Genomic DNA, 22,669 nt, shown 5'->3' with positions numbered 1-22,669 from the left:
ACTATTTACAGACCTCCATCCATCTTTCTGGAGATAACTGAAGGCTCCATCGACAACACTTGCAAAGAACTGCCCTCCCGTGATGAAGAGGGTATTAATGGTGACTAATCGACCTCTTAAATTGGGGGGTGAGACCTCAGCGATGTACACTGGCACTGTCATAGAAGCAATGCCTATAAAGGAACAATAAAAAGTAAACATTAGACATTTATCCAAGATTTCTGTTGTCATAGATATTAAGACAGATTAAGACATACACACACATATACGGGCTTAGTTTTCTACTTTAAACAAAGGTTTACCACATATTTAAAGATTCTGTTTATAAGTAGTGACTACTACAGATAAGATGTGAGATACCAATCTCTGAGTATCATTTTTCATACTATCACTTGAAAGCCTATGAACGAAAGTACCCCTAGAGATCTCAGATAACTTTAGAATGCATGTCAGTATGCTTTATAACTTTTTGAAAACTAAAAATAGGAAAATGCTCTCTAGATAGAATATAATTATTGAAATATTGTTGGTCCATATGGAAATGTAATCAGACAATGGTGAGAATAAAAAATTATCCCAAAATACATATTAACTATTCAAAGTCATCATTTCCAGTAGACACACCAAAACTCGTAATTGATTTACTAATTAGATGTCTATACATTAAATCATCTTACTCAACTGGCTAGATGTACATTTCAGAAACAGCTTACAATGGATAGTAACTTGGGAATTTGCAGTCTTCAAAAGCAGATGATCTTAACCATAAAATAGATGGTTTTGTGGATAACGTGTATTTGGTTATATACGCTTTAAACTTTTTTCTATATAAAATTAATACAGCATAATCTATGGTGGCAATTCTCAAACTTCACGGATCACTAGAATCACTTGTGTGTCTTTTTTAAAAAATGAAGATGCTACAGATTCAATGCAATCCCTATCAAACTACCAATGGCATTCTTCTCAGAACTAGAACAAAAAAACTTCACAATTTGTATGGAAACACAAAAGACCCCGAATAGCCAAAGCAATCTTGAGAAAGAAAAACGGAGCTGGTGGATTCAGGCTCCCTGACTTCAGACTATACTACAAAGCTACAGTAATCAAGGCAGTATGGTACTGGCACAAAAACAGAAATATAGATCAATGGAACAAGATAGAAAGCCCAGAGATAAACCCATGCACATATGGTCATCTTATCTTTGATAAAGGAGGCAAGAGTATAAAATGGAGAAAAGACAGCCTCTTCAATAAGTGGTGCTGGGAAAACTGGACAGCTACATGTAAAAGAATGAAATTAGAACACTCCTTAACACCATACACAAAAGTAAACTCAAAATGGATTAAAGACCTAAATGTAAGGCCAGACACTATAAAACTCTTAGAGGAAAACATAGAACACTCTATGACATAAATCATAGCAAGATCCTTTTTGACCCACCCCCTAGAGAAATGGAAATAAACAAAAATAAACAAATGGAACCTAATGAAACTTAAAAGCTTTTGCACAGCAAAGGAAACTGTAAACAAGATGAAATGACAACCCTCAGAATGGGAGAAAATATTTGCAAATGAAGCAAGTAACAAAGGGTTAATCTCCAAAATATACAAGCAGCTCATGCAGCTCAATATCAAAAAAACAAACAACCCAATCCAAAAATGGGCAGAAGACCTAAATAGACATTTCTCCAAAGAAGATATACAGATTGCCAACAAACACATGAAAGGATGCTCAACATCACTAATCATTAGAGAAATGCCAATCAAAACTACAATGAGGTATCACCTCACACCAGTCAGAATGGCCATCATCAAAAACTCTACAAACAATAAATGCTAGAGAGGATGTGGCGAAAAGGGAACCCTTTTGCACAGGGTTCCACAGGGATGTGGGAATGTAAATTGATACAGCCACTATGGAGAACAGTATGCAGGTTCCTTAAAAAACTAAAAATAGAACTAGCATACGACCCAGCAATCGCACTACCGGGCATATGCCCTGAGAAAATCGTAACTGAAAAAGAGTCATGTACCATAATGTTCATTGCAGCACTATTTACAATAGCCAGGACATGGAAGCAACCTAAGTGTCCATCGACAGATGAATGGATAAAGAAGACATGGCACATATATAAAATGGAATATTATTCAGCAATAAAAAGAAATGAAATTGAGTTATTTGTAGTGAGGTGGATGGACCTAGAGACTGTTATACAGAATGAAGTAAGTCAGAAAGAGAAAACAAATACCATATGCTAACACATATATATGGAATCTAAAAAAAAAATCGTTCTGAAGAAGCTAGCAGCAGGACAGGAATAAAGACATAGACGAAGAGAATGGACTTGAGGACATGGGGAGAGGGAAGGGTAAGCTGGGAGGAAGAGAGAGAGTGGCATGGACATATATGCACTACAAATTATATAGAAATGTAAAATAGATCGCTAGTGGGAAGCAGCTGAATAGCACAGGGAGATCAACTCGGTGCTTTGCGTCCACCTAGATGGGTGGGATAGGGAGGGTTGGAGGGAGGGAGACGCAAGAGGGAGGAGATATGGGGATATATGTATACGGATAGCTGATTCACTTTGTTATGCAGCAGAAAGTAACACACCATTGTAAAGCAATTATACTCCAATAAAGATGTTTTAAAAATAAATAAGTAAATAAATAAATAAAAATAAAATAAAATGCAGATGCATTCACCTCACCCACCCAAATCTATTAAGTAGAAAACTACAGAGGTGGGAGATGAGCCTGTGTTTTAAAAATCCTACAAGTGATCCTGATGCTCACCACATATTTAAAAAACTACAGTTCTATGGTATACAACTTTGAGCCAATCCTAAATTATTTCTTAAGAGAAAATCTTTGCCCTGCTGGCCATATCTAGCTCACTTCCCAGTGGCACTTCCAATTTCCAGATATGTCTGGTTATTTAACATAAATCTAACATCTAATCAACAGTCAGCAAAAGCATAGTGAAAAAAAGGATTATCTAAAGTAATTAAATCTTTTTATATTTGTAGATACTATAAACAGATACCCAGTTTAAGCAAGAACATCAATGGGTTGCATAATAGACCCATGTAGAATTGTTTTTAATGAATTGATCTTTACGATGTCAAAAAATAGCCTGCTGCTGGGCTTCCCTGGTGGCGCAGTGGTTGAGAGTCCGCCTGCCGATGCAGGGGACGCGGGTTCGTGCCCCGGTCCGGGAAGATCCCACATGCCATGGAGCGGCTGGGTCCGTGAGCCACGGCCGCTGAGCCTGCGCGTCCGGAGCCTGTGCTCCACAATGCGAGAGGCCACAGCAGTGAGAGGCCCGCGTACCGCAAAAAATAATAATAATAAAATAAAATTAAAAAATAGCCTGCTGCTATTGAAGGTATCAGCACTAAGAAATCCTGTGGCTGTGTTTTCTGTACAAGGGCTGAAAAGTTGCCATTTACCATTTACCACATTCCGACAAAGGAGAAACTCCTCTCTAGTCTCAGCAGCTGCAATAGTTGTGTTTCTCAATAACTGACTTCTGTTTGTTTATGGGCACTATAAATCACATAGCCATCTTTTATCTCCCTTTTTATGTAGAAGTTAGAGAGGCACACCTCTACCAAGTGTTTTGGACTCCATGGTATTTATTCTGTGAACTAAATTCCTTCCTGATGCCACAATCATCTCCAATTTAATCTATTTTAAATATTTTTTTGCTATATATTTGTTTGCTTTGTTCAAAGGTAGAACAAATAAACAGATCAAGAAGATTTATTTAAATAGTACATATATCTACTACTGGAATATTCACTGTATTGTTGTAAAACTACTGGTAAGCATTTATTGAGTTTGCACACAAGTCAGACCATTAAGTCTCAGAACTATATACTCTGTATTTTCTACCAATGTTATTTGCTACTGTAGTGCTTGTCGGTATAGGGTGATGGTGAAAAAAATCATATGATTTTATGAGTTCCATAAAATAATAAGCAAATATTAGTAGACAAACTGAATAGTCGTTATAAATGAATCATCACCTAAACTGCTGAAAGTTTCCATCTGACTGCTAATCAATTTAATAGCACAGACTACTCTAAATCGACTTTTATTTAACTTGGAAAGAGGAAACATTAGCTGCAAATGTTGACCTGTTAACTGTATATTCTTTTTAGTTCTTTTATGATTAGAACATCTCAATAAACTTTCAAAATCAGGTAACAGTAACTGATTAGATTTCTTTTTCTGCTTTGGTCTGGCTGTAATTCAGCTGCTCTCTTTAGCCAGAGATTTTTACTCAGCCACCTAGCAGGGGACTTGAGCATGGGAAATCAGCACTGTAGTTTTAGGCAGCACAAGCTTTTCACAAAGCCCTTAGATTTCACTTGATAGCAAACGCAGAGATGTCCTCAGGCCCTTATAAATGTTGATTATTAAAAATAAATACCAGAACATTGAAAAGTAAATGGCAAATGGAAAAGACTTAAAAACTCACTGGATTTAGAGTTGGAAAGAATCCCAAAAGATCTGTCCAAGTGCTCACGCTGACTTAATGCTGTTACAACTGCCTACATCCCATTAGATATTACAGATGGACTGATTATTTTATTTAATCGTCAGAACATCCCTATAAAGGACATATAATTATCCCCACTTTACAGAGAAGGACCTTACCCCAGGTCATACAGGTAAGTAGAAACAGAATTTGAATCAAAGATTCCAGAACTCAATTTTGAAAGCACTATGAGTACAGTGACTGTCCCACAGAGGTGGGTAGGCTCCGGAAACAGTGGGTTTAAATTCCAGCCTTGCCACTTACCAGCTGGCTAAGTCTGGACAACTTATTTAACCTTTCTGGGTCTCTAGTTCATTTATAAATTGGAAGAATAAAAGTAACTCCTTCATAGGAGTTGAGATGATTCAATAAGTTAGTAGCGTGAAAGAACTTAAAATTGTGCCTAGCACACAGAAAATAATCAATAATGTCAGCAGTTATTTTTATTATTACAATGCCTCTACTTATGAGTATGCCAACTTTTTTGATTCAGTGTGACCTTGTTAGGTGCTGGGATTATCAAGATGAGAAGTAAACAAAAACACTGCCCCTGCTATAAAGGAAGCCACCTACAGCGCTACTCACAAAAACATGCAATCAAATAATTTCAAAATACCATGGTAAGGGACACAGTGCAGCTACACATTGGTTTCTATTTTGAGGTGTTGACAATGATTAAGTGGTAGCTAGGAAGGACTGGGAAGACAATTCTGCAAAGAAGAGCATGGGCTTAAAAAATATGAAATCAATTTTCTCAGGGGTAAATAGAGTGTGAAGCAGAATATGTATGGAGATGAGAGACAGACAAAGCCCAAATCATGGAAGAAGTATCCTTTAATGAGCAAGTGCTCAACTAATACTTGATCTGAGCTGGGCACTGTGCTAACCACGAGGGATGAAGTGCTACAGGAGAGAGCACTTCATCCCTCGTGGAGCTTAGGATCTATTGTGCAAAATATGTGGGAACAAGTAATTCGATTTCAAGAGCAATGGGTCTCATCAAAGGGACTGGGCCCAGCCTGAGGAGTCAGAGAAACCTTGGATGAGGAGGTTGGGGGGCAGGGTGGAGGGTGAGGAGGGTGAGGAGGGTGAAAGATACTTTAGACAACCAGACCAGCTTAGACAAAGGCCTTGAGGCAGGAAGAAATGCATCCTGTTGAGGACGGGACTATTTTTAGAGACATAAGCAGAGACCAACCAGAGTATACAGGATCTTAGAGGCCATTATTAAGGGCTTGGTACTCAGAAACCTTTGAACAGTGCAAAGGAGGAAAAGGCATGGTCAGATTCATGTTTTTAAAGGATCATTCTGGTTGGAGTATGGAAAACGGATTGCTGGGGAACAAGAAGTTCAGTGGCAGCAGTAGATATGGAGTAAAATGGAGAGACTCTAGAAGTATGTATTCAGTATCGAGGCTGAAGAGAACGTGAATGGAACTGTGAAGGAGAGGAAAAATTTGAGGACGACGTTCAGATGTCCGGAATAAGCAACTAGAAGCACGATAGATACTTTGCATGAAGATATTAGAGGAGAAGCAAATTTGTGTGGAAGATAGTAAGGTCAAGTTTTAGACAGGCTGAGTCAGAGGTGCTCTGTGAAATATACAAGTAGAGAATAAGTAGAACACTCCACAAGTACGCTGGGAATATAGATTATTTACATGTAAATGTTCCCAGCCTCCTCTTTTCTCCTACCCAAATAGGAGCCTTTGCCAAACTAACTAACCTTTCCTTCCTCTCTCATCCTCAAGCGAGAATCTGGTGTTTGTCGCCTAGTTCTTGGGCTGTTATAATGCTAGGCAAAAAAGGATGAAGAAAACATGGGCCAAAGATCTGGTTTGTGAGAAGTTCAAATGAAAACAGACTGCAGGGAGTTGTGAGTGAGAGTCTCAGGCTCAGTATGGAAAAATGGGAGCCAATAACACAGGGACTGACTGAGGTTGGAGTGGGGGCGGGAGTGGATAAAAGATTTTTTGAAATATTGCTGAATTATAACCTCCATGCTATTATATTCTTCGAGACTCAAGTAAGGAGTAGTATTACTATTTAATTACTTTTAGTTGCTGGACTGTATTTCTTTAAATGCAATTCCAAACTGAGACTGGACTGGGCCCAGTGGAGTCTGGGAGTTATACAAATACCTGGAGCTCAAAAGATGGTTCTGTGTGCATGGTACATATAGCGGAAACCATGGGAAGGATGAGATTTCCCAGAAATGGAACCCGAGGAGAATGCCTAGAACTGAGTCCTGAAAAATTCCAATATTTAAGAAGGAAGAAAGAAAAGAAGTGACCAGCAAGCATCTACCTTACCCTTGATTACTATATTATTTTCTACAATCTTTTTATGTTACCATTTTGTATTTCATGTAAGGTCATCCTTTCAATAGGTAGGTGGGACAGGTATCATTCACTATCCCCTTAGGAAAGGTAAAGAACCCCAGCCTCAGAGGCAGACAATAAGAAGTTTTCATAAAGTCCCATAGCAAGTTAACATCAAAGTGGATCTCATAGACTCACATCCCCTAATCTTTGTAATGTGTCACTGGAAGACGGACTGCCATGCCTCTGTTTCAAATGTGACCCTTTGGAAATTTCTCAGGAACATTTTATTTTTGGCCCTATTACCTTAGTGAGCACGTATGAACTTCGAAAGGCAGAAGAGTCTGATCTCTTCCCTGCTCCTACTACCTGCTATGTGACTTACTGCCAGCAGGTGTCATGTTAAAGAGCTCAGATGAATTAGTAAGAAAAATGAGAACTGAATGTGATTTACTGTATAATTTCAAGCTAGACAAGTTTAAAGTCTCCTTTCATAAAACTGCCTTATGAAAATGGAGAAGTATAAAAGAATGCCAATGATCAGGAAGAGTAGTAGTAGGCTTCATGTTCACTACTCACATTTGTCCAATATGCAAATGTTAAGCACAGGCCCTGTTAACTCACTTTGCTGTCAATAAAACCACCTGGCAAGCCATCATTTGTGGATTTCTAAACATGATGTCTACTCTGGAAAAACCTTCAACATTAAGGCTATGTCACCCCAAAATCTCCTTTCCACTTTGGGGAAACAACAAAGCTCACTATTCTTATGAAGGACAGTTAAGTAATATTGTATGAGATCCTGCAAATTAAGCACTAAGTGCTTCACAAATGGATGTAATTAATGATATTTAAAGTTTAGGAGTATTCTATAAAGAGTTTTTGATTTCTGCCCTATTCAGATCACTAATTAAATAAAAATCTCATAAAGAAAGAACAAATTCTTAATTATCCATACTAAACTCATGAATTGAAATTAACATAAAGAATGTAGTGGTACAAGTTCTTGTTAATAGCTTATTAGAGTAAATACAACCACAAAAACCTGTGTTGGTATTGTTTCTGAATATTTTTTAGAAGTTTGATTTCTAAGAAAATAAAGAGGTCTACATCAATGAAAACTCATTATCATGTTTAGCTTGAGGCGCCTCACCAGAACACTGTACCTCAGGTACTACAGCGCAACCCAATTCAACCATTCGCATACTGCCAAGCTGATTCACCATAAATGGCGCCATACTGATTCACCATAAATGGCACAAAATGCTCTTGAGCTCAAAAGTTGGCTTTCAGAATCTGCTGGAAGCCCTTTTAAAGCCCTGAGTCAGAAGTATAAATAATTTCATAACCAAATAGCATTAGAAAATCCTGTTGCGATGGGTAAATTCCCATGAATCACAGCAGCCTCTCAGCATGATAAGCCAGGCAGTAACAAATTAGCTTCTTAGAAGCACATGAAGCTACCTTTTAATAATAATGCTTCTTGAACAAGAATGATTATGAGGTCCTAATTTCATTTTGTAAATTATTGCTCTATGATCTCTAAAGAAAAAATTTAAATAAAAATAATCTGTCCAAACAAACAGTATCCCTCACTGTAGTTGTTTCAGTTCGGCTGTCCTGCCCAGGACTGGTATGTCTGCATTCTTCTAAATAATCAAGTATCTACATTTGCCAGATTATTAACACCTTAGAATCCAGTTTTTGTTTTTGTTTCTTTTCTGAAAAATAAGGCTTAAGGCACATAAAAACTGCTGGGCAACTTCAAAGAGCAGTAAGCCGCAAAATGATGAAAATATATACAACACCAAGTGCCTGTAACAGAAGAGCCAGGTTATGAGAAAGATTCTATCTATGGGGATAACTACCAAAGTTCATGTTCTACAGCATTAAAAACCTCCTAACGAGGCATTACAAACATATCACGATCATTTCAAGTCAGTAAAGTCGCTCACAACCTAAATGCCCCCTTCCTTTTTTATTACTTGAGAATATTCTATTGATCTGCCAATGTCCTTTTTTACTGGTAACATCTCAGTAGAGCCTGTATCACATTGTTTCTCAAAGCAGGACTACAAGCCCTTTAATGGAATGTTCGTATCTCATGTACCTTCTGAACTCTAATTGGTCTACGTGTCAAGCACAGACCTGGGCTTAACGGTTGTCGCTTAATACTATGAGATGCATACACAAAACCATATCCTTTTAAGTTAGTCTTAATAGATTGGTTTTATACTAAATATATTATTTATTAGGGAAAATTTGGAACTACAAGTAAGAAGTAAGGTAATTAAAAATCCCCTTTAAGCACACCATCCGTAGATAACCACTATTAAAATTTGGTTATAACTTGCAGTGTTTTTTCCATAAGTCTTTAAAGGTAACTTTAACCCATTATACTGCAAATATTTTCATTCTAACTATTCTTTTCCATTAAGGAGTTTCAAACTTCTTACATAAGCTAGGCAGGTACCATAAATATAGAAGCTGACTGAGCATAAGATATAAGGTAGAAAACTGCTTACATAACAACTAAGGTACAATACACTATAGGCCAATGAAAACAGCCAAACAAAACACATCCCTATGTAGCCATATACAACACTCTTGGTACTGGTTTAGCACCCTTATAGTACAAAATCATTTTAAGTAACAGTATAACATTCCAGCATTCAGATAAGGTGAAAAAAGAAGTGTTCCTGGAACACACAGATGTAACCAAGGAAGGAAAATAACAGAGAAGGAAAAAATTTCTTTATGGAGAGAGAGAGCAAATATAGAAATTACTAAATATGTAAGAAATTTCTTACAATAGAGTTTCGAGGTTATAAGAGAAAGACAGCTGTATGAAATGCTACAAAAGCAGAAGCAGTATGCTTTTACACCTGACAAATGGAATGCACAAAGGTTAATAAGAAATCAATACCTTTTCATCAAGGCAGTGAATTTAGCAGACAGCAACGTAAGTGGTGCTTTGTCATATTTAGCTCTAAGTGACATCTAAGGACAACAACAATGTGGACCTAAACGGGAGCTAAAAGTCTGTGAATCGCTGTAGGAACAGATAAAATACTTAAGAAATATATACAGAGTAAGATAAGCTCAGGGCTAGAAGTTACCTATAGAAATATTCATCCAATAGATATAAAGGGTTGAGGAGTAAAATAGAAGGAACTATTAAAGAAAATATTAAAGTAGCAAAATAATAAATGAACACACCCTTCAAAAACTGTTTAAGCTGTTCTTCAATATGGGGTTGGGCCTTACCTAAAATGCAGGAAGAGAGCCAGGTGGAGGGAATTGGTGTAAGTAAAAAGACAACAGAATAGAATTAAACAGGGAAATGGGTAGGGTACAGAAGGGTTGCAAGAATGCTAAAAATTTAATAGCAGAATATATAAATAATTACATAAGTAAACACCATATTGGAGGCAGTATAATAATAGAGATAAATATGTGTGAAATTTGAACCAGTGTGTAACATCAATTTGAGATGTTCTCCAAGAACGGAAAGCAGAAGTTCCAGTTCAAGATGGCAACCTAAGAAGACTCTGAACTCACCTCTTCTCACAGACACACCAAATCTACAGCTATTTATGGAACAATTTCCTCTGAAAAAAAACCTAAACACTGGCAGAGCAACTGCTTCACATCAGGCAAATGAGAGGCAAACTACATACAGCACCCCAACTTTTAAGATGGGCACCTGAGAGATGAGCCCCCAAAACATCTAGCTTTGAAGACCAGCAGGACTCACACCCATGAGACCAACGAGGCTGGGATGAACTGAGGAATGGCTCCTAAAGGGCCAGTGCACAGACGCATCCACCCAGGTCCCAGTGGAGAAGCGGCCCTTTGAAAAGTGACCAGACTTTTTACGAAAGAGACTCATTTTCGACTTTCAAATAAAGTGTTGGTCTGAGGGGCAGGGGCCTCCTGGGATACTCTATGGATATGCGGGCTGGTGGGCGCCATTGTCCTGCTCTCTCTCTGCCTTGCTAAACCTGGCAGGCACCATCTCCCCACCACAGCACTTTATTTTCCCTTTCCCCCGGGTGCCATCTTTATGCTCCAGCCAGTGGGTGCCATCTTGCACACTGTCATCTGCCTTGCTAAAGCCAGTGGTACCATCTTTTTCTTTATTCTTTTTCTTTTGTTTCTTTTATTTTCCATTGTTTTCCTTTCCTCAGCAGGTGCCATCTTTGTACTCCCCCTCTGCCATGCTCCAGAGCTCCAGTATTTCCCAGAGGGAAACTTCTACACGTATATGGAGCCTGTTTTCACCCATGACCTGTTTTTTGCAGCTGCCACCCAGGGGATGCCCCTTGATTTCCTGAAGCTCCTGGCTCTGGAGGACAGTGGGCCTTTGTCCCTTGGTCCCCTGGGACTGTAACAATCGCAGCGACAGTTCTTGGCAGACGGCCACTCTCAGTGCCCTGCACAGATAGCAGGCTAAAACACACCCTAATCTTTCTCAGAAATAAGCCTATCTGCCGGTCCAGGAGCTTTGGCCTGAGGGGCTGGTTTCTGGTTTGGCACACTTATAGGGCCTACAGAGGGGCTGTCAGTGAACAAAGGCTGGTGAATGCAATCTTTGCACTCTCCTCTCTCACTCCAGCTCATCAGCATCTTACAGAAAGGAGCTTATGCACTAGTCCGACACCCTGATTTTTGCGGCTGCAGCCAGGGAACAAATACATCTATGACACCTGGCTCTGGTGGCCAGTGGGGCTTAGCTCACAGGTCCCACAGGACTGTAACCAACATAGAAAGAGTTCTTAAACAGCTACCACCCCCAGGGCACAGGAAGAGGCAACAGACTCAAGAGCTCATCTTTCTGTGAAAGAGGACTATTACCGTGCCACCACAGCAGCAACATGAGGGGTAGGCTTCTAATTAAACACACATCTAAGGTCTGACTGTAAACCTTTCCTGAGACCTTGGAGGGAGGTTACTAACTTCACATTCTCCCTCTGCAGCACACCAGAGCACCAGAATCTCTCCAAGGGGAGCTCTTATACATATCTGGTTCCCCTGTTTTTATGACTGGTGCCTTGGTTTTTATGGCTGCTGCCTACGAGATACCCCTTGATCACCTGGTTCTCGTGGCCAGGAGGGCTTATGTTCCTAGGTCCCACAGGACTGAAACAATCAGAAAGACAGGACTTGGCAGGCTACCACCCCAGAGCACAACACAGATAGCAGACTAAAACACACCGCTAGTCTTTCTGTGAAAGAAGCCTCCTTGCTAGTCATGGAGGTTCAGCCATAGGGGCAGGCTTCAGCCTTGGCACACAACTAGAAGCTATGGAGGTATGCTCAGGGATAGCAGAATGGGGAACAACATTTTTGTACTCTACCTCTGCCTCACTAAGCTCATCAATATCTCCCAGAAAGGAGTTAGTACACTTGTCTGAAGCCCTGATTTTTGTGACTGCTACCCAGGTGACACTGCCAGATCACCCTCAGAGAGCCCTCAGAGCTTAAACTTGCAGACCCACATGACTATATATTTGCACTCTTTAAAAGCCATGGCCTGAGCATCTGCCTCCCAATCAACCTGAATCTAGATGCTGATTGAGATCTTCCCCTTTGGGACACTGACTGGTCTTGGCACACCCTCAATTACCAGGAGCTACTAAAAATAAAATAGGCTGCTTGGACAATCACAAAGGTTTGAAAAAGAACCAAGAGCTACAGCAGGGATGAATGATAAATGAGGTTCATCTCCTATACAAGGACAAATACTGTATTCAAGACTGAGAGAGGTAGTTGCTTCATTTATTTATTTATTTATTTTGTGGTACGCGGGCCTCTCACTGTTGTGGCCTCTCCCGTTGCAGAGCACAGGCTCCAGACGTGCAGGCTCAGCAGCCATGGCTCATGGGCCCAGCCACTCTGCAGCATGTGGGATCTTCCCAGACCGGGGCACGAACCCATGTCCCCTGCGTCGGCAGGTGGACTCTCAACCACTGCGCCACCAGGGAAGCCGTACTTGCTTCATTTGATACACAGAAACCAACACAGAGAGTGAAGCAAAAAAAAAAAAAAGAAAAGAAATAAGAAAAGAAAGAAACTGAGTAATATGTTTCCAGAGAGAGAATAACATAAAACCTCATAAAAAAAGAAAAAAAAAAACCTTAATGAAACGGACATAAGTAATTGACCTGATAAAGAGTTAAAAAGTAATGATCACAAAATTGCTCACCTAACTTGGGAAAACAATGGATGAAGACAGTGAGAATTTCAACAAAGACAGAAAACATCAGAAAGTACCAAACAGAACTAACAGAGATGAGGAAAACAATAGCTGAACTGAAAAATACACTAGAGGGGTTCAACAGCAGACTGGATGAAGTAGAATGAATGGAAGATAGAGCAATGGAACTCACCCAGACAGAGCAGAAAAATGAGGGAAGAATTTTTTAAAATGAAATTAAAGGACTTACAAGACAACATCAAGTGAACTAATGTTCACATTATAGGAGTCCCAGAAGAAGAGGAGAGAAAGGAGCAGAAAACTTCATTGAACAAATAATGCCTGAAAACCTCCCTAACTTCACGAAAAAAAGACAACCAGATTCAGAAAGCTCAGAGACTACCAAATAAGATGAACCAAAAGAGACACAAAACACAGCATGTTATAATTAAAAATGTTAAAAGTTAAAGACAAGAAGAGAATCTTAAAAGCAGCAAGAGAAAAACAATTTGTTACATGTAAGAGAAACTCCATAAGACTATCAGCAGATTTTTCAGCAGAAACTTTGCAGGCCAGAAGGGAGTGGCATGATATATCCAAAGTGATGAAAGAGAAAAACTTCCAACCAAGAATTCTCAAACTGCCAAAGTTATCATTCATAATTGAAGGAGAGAGAGTTTTCCAGATAAGCAAAAGCTAAAAGAAGTTCATCACCAATAAATTGGCCTTACAAGAAATGTTAAAAAGGCCTTTTTAAGCTGAAAAGAAAGGGTGCTAATTAGTTAACAAGAAACATATGAAAGTATGAGTCTCACTAGTAAAGGTAACTATACAGTAAAGGTAGCATATTTATCACCTATGAAACGAATATAAAGGTTAAAAAACAAAAGTAGTAAAATAACTGTAACTACAATAATTAGTAAGGGATACAAAATATAAAGAGATGTAAAATGTGACATCAAAAATAAAATGTGTGAGGGAGAGTAAAAATGCAGAGCTTTAGAATGCATTAAAAGTTAAGTTGTCATCCACATACAACAGACTGTTCTAAATATAAATTGTTATATGTAAGGCTCATGGTAACCACCAAGCAAAAACCTGTAGCTGATACACAAAAGATAATGAGAAAGGAATCTAAGCATCCCCCTAAGGAAAGTCATCAAACCACAAAGAAAGAGAACAAAAGAAGAAAAAAGAAACAGGAAGTACAAAACAGCCAAAACAATTTAGAAAATGGAAATAAGTACACCTATCAATAATTACTTTAAATGGAAATGGACTACAGTTTCCAATGAAAAGACACAGAGTGACTGAATGGATTAAAAAAAAAAAGCAAGATTCATACCTATACTGCCTATAAGAGACTCACTTCAGATGTAAGGACAGACATAGATTAGAATTGAAAGGATGGTAAAAGACATTCCATGAAAATGGAAACCAAAAGAAATCTGGGGTAACTATACTTATATCACACAAAAAATATTTTAAAACAAAGACTGTAATAAAAGATAAAGAAGGACATTAAATATTGATAAAGTGGTCATTTCAACAAGAGAATATCACATTTGTAAATATTTATGCACCCAAAAAAGGAGCAACTAAACATATAAAGCGATATTCACACACCTAAAGGAAGTAATAGACAGTAACACAATACTGGAGGAATTTAATAACCCACTTACATCCAGAAAGAAAATCATTAAGACTATATTGGCCTTAAAGGATACCTTGGACTACATGGCCTAGTCCAAGGTATACAGATACATACAGAACATTCCATAAAAAGGCAACAAAATTCACATTTTTCTCAAGTGCAAATGAAACATTCTCCATGACATATCATATGTAAGGCCACAAACAAATCTAAACAAATTTAAGGAGACTGAAATCATATCAAGTACTTTTACAACCAAAGTGGTATGAAACTACTAATCAAATACAAAAGGAAAATGAAAGAGTCACAAATATGTAGAGACTGAACAACATACTAATAAACAACCAACGGGTTAACAAAGAAATCGAAAGTGAACTAAAAAAATACCTGTAACAAAGAAAAATAAAAATATAACATACCAAAACTTATGGGATTCAGCAAAAGCATTTCTAAGAGGGAATTTCAGAGTAATAAATGCCTACTTCAAAAAACAAGAAAAATTTTAAATAAACAACCTAGGCTTACACCTAATGGAACTAGGAAAAGAATAAACACAGCCCAAAGAGAGTAGATGGAAGGAAATAACAAAGATCAGAGATCAGAAATAGAAGACAAGAAAAAAAATCAATGAAACCAACAGCTGATTCTTTAAAAAGATAAACAAAATTGACAAACCTTTAGCTAGACTAAGCAAGAAAAAACTTTTTTTAGTTTTTATTCAAATAAATAAAATCAGAAATAAAAGAAAAAACCTTTCAACTGATACCACAGAAATGAAACAGATCATAAGAAACCACACAAAATTATATGCCAATAAACTGTACAACACAGAAGAATTTGGTAAATTCCTAGAAATATACAATCTTCTAAGACTGGATCATGCAGAAATAGAAAATGTGAAGAGACAGATTACTGGTAATGAGATTGAATCAGTAATTTAAAAACTCCCTACAAAGACCATAGCCAGATGGCTTCACTGGTGAATTCTACCCAACATGAAAGAATTAATACCTGTCCTTCTCAAACTCTTACAAAAACAGAAGAGGAAGGAACACTTCAAATTCATTTTACAAGCCCAGTATTACCCTGACACCAAAACAATGTAAAAACACTACAAAAAGTATATACATAAGTATATATGTAATAAGTACATACAATAAACATGTATTAGTAAAATACATATGTACACTGAAATCAGAGGCTAATATCCCTGAAAAACATAGAGGCAAAAAACCTCCACAAAACATTAGCAAGCCAAATTCAACAATACATTAAAAGGATCAGGGACTTCCCTGGTGGCACAGTGGTTAAGAATCCACCTGCCAATGCAGGGGACATGGGTTTGAGCCCTGGTTTAGGAAAATCCCACATGCCGCGGAGCAACTAAGCCCATGTGCCACAACTGCTGAGCCTGTGCTCTGGAGCCCGTGAGCCACAACTACTGAAGCCCGCGTGTCACAGTACTGAAGCCTGTGCGCCTAGAGCCTGTGCTCTGCACAAGAGAAGCCACTGCAATGAGAAGCCCGTGCACCGCAACAAAGAGTAGCCCCTGCTCGTCACAACTAGAGAAAGCCCACACAGCAACGAAGACCCAATGCAGCCAAAAATAAATGAATAAAAATAAATAAATAAATAAATTTATATATTTAAAAAAAAGGATCATACATCATGATCAAGTGGGATTTATCCCAGGGATGCAAAGATGGTTCAATATCCACAAATCAACATGATACACCATATTAACAAAATGAAGGATACAAATCATATAATCATCTCAAAACGTGCAGAAAGCTTCTGATAAAATTCAAGAGCCATTAATGATAAAAATTCCCTCCAAACTGAACATAGAGGAAACGTACCTCAACATAATAAAGACCATATATGACAAGCCCACAAAATACATACTTAATAATAAAAGGCTGACAGCTTTTAATCTAAGATCAGGGGGCATTCCCTGGTGGCCTATTGGTTAGGATTCCAGGCTTTCACTGCTGTGGCCTGGGTTCAATCCCTGGTTGAGGAACTGAGATCCCATAAGCTGCACAGCACAACGAAAAAAAAAAAAATCTAAGATCAGGAACAAGACAAGGATGCTCCCTCTCTCCACTTTCATTCAAAATAGTATTGGAATTCCTAGCCACAGCAATTAGGCAAAAGAAGTAAAAAATTAAAAATAAAATAAAAAATAAAAGGCATCCAAATTGGAAAGCAACAAGTAAAGCAGTCACTATTTGTAAATGACACAGTACGATATATAAAAAAATCCTTGAAAGACTCCACCAAGAAAACTGTGAACTAATAAATGAATTCAGTAAAACTGCAGTATACAAAATCAATATACAGAAATCTGTTGCATTTCTATAGATTAATAATGAATTATCAGAAAGACAATTAAGAAAACAATCTCATTTAAAATTGCATCAAAAAGAATAAAATACCTAAGAATAAATTTAACCTGGGAGGTGAAAGAGCTCTACACTGATAAATATAAAGTACTGATGAAATAAAATGAAGATGATGCAAATAAATGGAAAGATATTCTGTGCTCATGGACTGGAAGGATGAATATGTTTTTAGAGAATTATAGTTGATTTACAATATTGTGTAAGTTTCAGGTGTACAGCAAAGTGATTCAGTTATATATATATATTTTCAGATTATTTTCCATTATACATTATCACAAGAAATTCAATATAGTTCCCTATGCTACACAATAAATCATTGCTGCTTATCTATTTTAAGTATACTAGTTTAATATCTGTTAACCCCATACTGCTAATTTACCTGCCTCCCTCCCTTACCTCTTTGATAACCATAAGTTTGTTTTCTATGTTTGTGAGTCAGTTTTTGTTTTCTACATAGATTCATTTGTATTATTCTTTATATCCCACATATAAGTGATAATCATATATTATTTGTTTTCTCTAACAACTACACTTAGTATGATATTTGTTAAGTCTATCCACGCTGCAGATGGCAATATTCCAGTCTTTTTATGGCTGCGTAATATTCCACTACATATATGTGTGTGTATATTTGTGTGTGTATACATATATATCCATTTATCACTCCTTCTTAAACCAATTGTCTGTTGATGGGCACTTGGGTTGTTTCCATGTACTGGCTATTGTAAATAGTGCTGCTATGAACATTGGAGTGCATCTACCTTTTAGAATTATAGATTTCTCCAATATATGCCCAGGAGTGGGATTACAGGACCATGTGGTAACTCTGTTTTTAGGTTTTTAAGGAATCTCCATACTGTTCTCCATAGTGGCTGTACCAATTTACATCCCCACTAACAGTGCACGAGGGGTTCCATTTTTTCAGCATCATCTCCACCATTTATTATTTGTAGACATTTTGATGATAGCCTTCTGGTTCTACAGTGATACCTCACTGTGGTTTTGACTTGAATTTCTCTAATAATTAGTAATGTTGACATCTTTTCATGTGCCTGTTGGCCATCTGTATGTCTTCTTTGGAAAAAATTACTACTGAGATCCTCTGCCTATATTTTAATAGGATTGATTCTTTTTTTGATATTGAGTTGTATGAGTTTATTTTGAATATTAACCCTTTGTCAGTTGCATCATTTGCAAATATTTTCTCCCATTTCATACTTTGTCTCTTTTTGTTTTGTTGATTGTTTCCTTCACTGTGCAAAAGCTTTTCATTTAATTAGTTCCCATTTGTTTATTTTTGCCTTTATTTATTTTGCCTTGGGAGAGTTATCCAAGAAAATATTGCTATGATTTATGTGCCAGGATTTTCTGTCTCTGTTCTCTTCTAGGTGTTTTATGGTGTCATGTCTTATATTTAGGTCTTTGAAACTTTTTGAGTTTATTTTTGTATATGGTGTGAGTGAGTGTTCTAATTTCATTAAAGCACTCATAGCTGTCCAGGTTTCCTAACACCACTTGCTGAAGATACTGTCTTTTCTCCATTGTATATTCTTGCCTTCTTTGCCGTAGATTAACTGACTGTAGGTGTGTGGGTTTATTTCTGGGATCTATATTCTGTTTCACCGATCTATATGTCTGTTTTTGTGCCAATACCATGCTGTTTTGATTATTGTAGCCTTGTAGTATTGTCTGAAGTCTGGAAGAGTTATGCCTCCTGCTTTGTGCTTTTTCCTAAGGATTGCTTTGGCAATTCTGGATCTTTTGTGGTTCCACATAAATTTTAAGATTACTTGTTTAGTTCTGTGAAAAATGTAATGTGTATTTTCACAGGGATCACATAAAACTGTAGATTGCTTTGGGTAGTATGTCCATTTTAACAATATTAATTCTTCCAATCAAAAATATCTTTCCATTTCTTTGAATCATCTTCAATTTCCTTTAACAATGTTTTAGGGACTTCCCTGTTAGTGCAGTGGTCAGGAGTCCACCCACCAATGCAGGGGACATGGGTTCAATCCCTGCTTTGGGAAGATCCCACATGCCACAGAGCAACTAAGCCTGTGCACCACAACTACTGAGCCTGCGCTCTAGAGCCCTTGAGCCACAACTACTGAGCCCAAGCACCACAACTACTGAGTCCACGTGTTGCAACTACTGAAGCCCACACATCTATAACCCATGCTCCGCAACAAGAGAAGCCACCACAATGAGAAGCCTGTGCACCACAATGAAGAGTAGCCCCCACGCGCTGCAACTACAGAAAGCCTGTGTGCAGCAATGAAGACCCAAGGCAGCCAAAAAAATAAATAAAATTTTTAAAAAAAGAACAATGTTTTATAGTTTTCAGCATATAGGTCTTTTACCTCCTTGATTAAGTATATTCCTAGATTTTTTTTTTTTTGGTTTGCTAATATTTTGTTGAGGATTTTTGCATCTATATTCATCAAAGATATTGGTCTATAGTTTTCTTTTTTTGTAGTGTTATTTGTCTGGTTTTGGTATCAGGATGATGGTGACTTCATAGAATGAATTTGGGACTGTTCTCTCTTCCATTTTTTTGAATAGCTTTATAGGATAGTTATAAGTTTTTCTTTATATGTTTTGTAGAATTCCCCAGTGAAGCCATCTGGTCCTGGACTTTTGTTTGCAGGGAGTGTTTGTTACAGATTCTATTTCACGTCTAGTGATTGGTCTATTCCAATTATCTGTTTCTTCTTTTCTTCAGTTTTGGCAGGCTGTATGTTTCTAGAAACTTGTCCGTTTCTTCTAGGTTTTCCATATTGTTGGCATATAACTGTTCATAATATTTTCTTCTGATATTTTGTATTTCACAGCATTGGTTGTAATTCTCCTCTTTCATTACTTATTTTGTTTATTTGGGTGCTCTCTCTTTTCTTCTTGGTAAGCCTGGCCAGAGGTTTGTCACTTTTGTTTATCCTTTCAAAAAAACGGCTTTTAGTCTTATTGATTTTTTTCTATTTATTTTAATCTCTATTTTACTTATTTCCTCTCTGATCTTTATTATTTCCTTCCTTCTGCTGATTTTGGGTTTTTTGTTCTCATTCTAAATCTTTTAGGTGGTAGGTTAGGTTTTTTTATTTGAGATTTTTCTTGTTTCTTAAGGAAGGCCTGTATTGCTATAAACATCCCTCTTAGAAGAACTTTTGCTACATCCCATAGATTTTGAGATTGTGTTTTTATTGTTGTTTGTCTCAAGGTATTTTCTGATTTCCACTTTGATTTCATCATTGACCCACTGTTTTTTTTAGGAGCATGTTGTTTAGTCTCCATGTGATAGCTTTTGTTTCCCATTTTTCTTTCTGTGGTTGATTTCTAGTTTCATACCACTGTGGTCAGAAAAGATGATTGAAGTAATTTCTATCCTCTTAAATATTAATACATTGAGTTTGTTTTGTGGCCTAGTGTACAGTCTAACCTAGAGAATTTTCCATGCGAGCTTGAAAAAAATGTGTATTCTGTTTTTCTTGGATGTAGTGTCCTGTAGATGTCAAGCAAGTCCAAATGGTCTATTGTGTCACTTAGGATCTCTGTTGCCTTATTGATTTTCTGTCTGGAAGATCTTTCCATTGATGAGAGTGGGGTGCAAAAAGTTTCCTACTATTAATGTACTCCTGTCAATTTCTCCTTTAATGTCTGTTCGTATTTCTTATATTTAGGTGCTCTTTCATTGGATGCATATATGTTAACAAGTGTAATAGCCTCTTCTTGTATTGATCCCTTTGTCATTGTATAATGCCATGTCTTTTGTTACAGACTTTATTTGAAAGTCTATTTTCTCTGATATGAGTATTGCTACCCTCACTTTCTTGTCATTTCCATTTGCATAAAAATGTTTTTCCATCCCCTCACTTTCAATCACTTTGTGTCTTTAGCCCTGAAGTGAGTCTCTTTTAGGCTCTTGTATTCTATCTTGTATTGTAGGTTCTTTTTTTCTTATCCAGTCTGCAACTCTATGTCTTTTGATAGGAGCATTTACTACATTAACATTTAAAGTAATTATTGATAGGTATGTACTTACTGCCACTTTAAACCTTGTTTTCCAGTTGATTTTGTAGTTCTTTGTTCATTTCTTCTTTTTGCTTTTCCTTTTGTGGTTTGAAGGTTTTCTTTTGTATTATGGTGGAGTTCCTTTCTTTTCCGTTTTTGTGTATCTATTGTATGTTTTTGTTTTGTGGTTACCCTGGTTTTCAATTATGTTAACCCAAACTATATCTACTTGCTTTAGACTTACAGTCATATAAGTTCAAACACATTCTAAAAGATCTATACTTTTTACTCCCCTCCCCTACATTTTGTGATTTTGATGTCCTACTTAAATCTTCATGTTTACCCTTTTGCTGTTAATTTTAGTCATAATCACTTTCACAATATTTTTGGATTGTTTTTTGTAATGTACAGATTATGTAGTGGCTTATTTAAGTGATCTTCAATCCTTTTATGTATTTTCCTTTCCTATTGTGATTTTCCCTTTCCTATAGATTCTTGCTTCTTTTCTACTTAGAGAAGACCTTTCAATAATTCTTTAGGTTAAGTATTTCTGTATTCTTGCAGTTTTTTCTTCTCTGTGAAATTCTTTCTCTCTCCTATTCTAAATGATAATCTTGCTGGGTAGAGAATCCTAGGTTGCAGGTTTTTCCCTTTCGGGACTTTGAATGTATCATGACATTCCCTTCTGGCCTGCAAATTTTCTGTAGAGAAATCAGCTGATAGTCTTATGGGGGTTCTCTTGTAACTGGCTCTTTGTTTCTCTGTTGCTGCTTTTAGAATCCTCTCTTAACCTTTAAACTTTTTCCATTTTATTGATGATATTTCTTAGTGTGGGTCTGTTTGGGTTCATCTTGTTTGGGACCCTCTGCGCTTCTTGTACCTGGATATCTGTTTCCGTCTTTAGGTTTGGGAAATTTTTGTCCATAATTTCCTCAAATACATTTTCAATCCCTTTCTCTCTCTTCTCCCTCTGGAACCCCTATTATGTGTAAGTTGGCACACTTTATATTATCGCATAGATCTAGTATGTTGCTTTCGTTTTTTTTTTTTTCATTTGTCTTTCTGTCTGTTCTGATTGGGCGATTTCCATTATTCTATCTTACAGATCACTTAGTCATTCTTCTGCATTACTTAGTCCGCTATTCATTGCTTCTAGATTGGTTTTTGTTTGACAATTTAGTTGTCTATTTTTGATTGGTTCATCTTTATAGTTTCTACTTCCTTGTACAGTGATCCCCATTTCTATCAATAAACTTTCTTAATTCCTTTAGCACTTTTATTACCTCCTTTGTGAACTTGGGGTCTAGTAGACTAGTGAGATCTGTTTCACTATTCTTTCACGGAATTTCTCTCGTTCTCTTAATTAGGAGTAGTTCCTCTGCTTTTCCACTTTACTTAATTTTCATAGTTATCCACTATGGTCTTAAAGTGTTGTTTTTATGTGGGAGCATCCCTGTGTAGACTGTGTGAGTCCAATATTTTTGGTGCAAGGGCTTTTTTTGGCATGGATGCCAGGTATACCTTTCCTCAGAA

General features: G+C 37.2%; 1 protein-coding gene across 1 annotated transcript in view; it reads right to left on the bottom strand.

Moving 5' to 3' along the window:
* SLC2A13 (solute carrier family 2 member 13) overlaps window positions 1-22,669 on the bottom strand; it is a 427,584-nt gene that overhangs the window by 341,517 nt on the left and 63,398 nt on the right. Inside the window, exon 2 of the mRNA XM_060165097.1 lies at window positions 14-173. Coding sequence (XP_060021080.1) covers window positions 14-173 — 160 coding nt within the window. The remainder of the gene's footprint in view (window positions 1-13; window positions 174-22,669) is intronic.

The sequence above is a fragment of the Lagenorhynchus albirostris genome, chromosome 11 (assembly GCF_949774975.1).
Source record: "Lagenorhynchus albirostris chromosome 11, mLagAlb1.1, whole genome shotgun sequence".
NCBI lineage: Eukaryota > Metazoa > Chordata > Mammalia > Artiodactyla > Delphinidae > Lagenorhynchus > Lagenorhynchus albirostris.
This window is presented reverse-complemented; position numbering and strand designations above follow the sequence as displayed.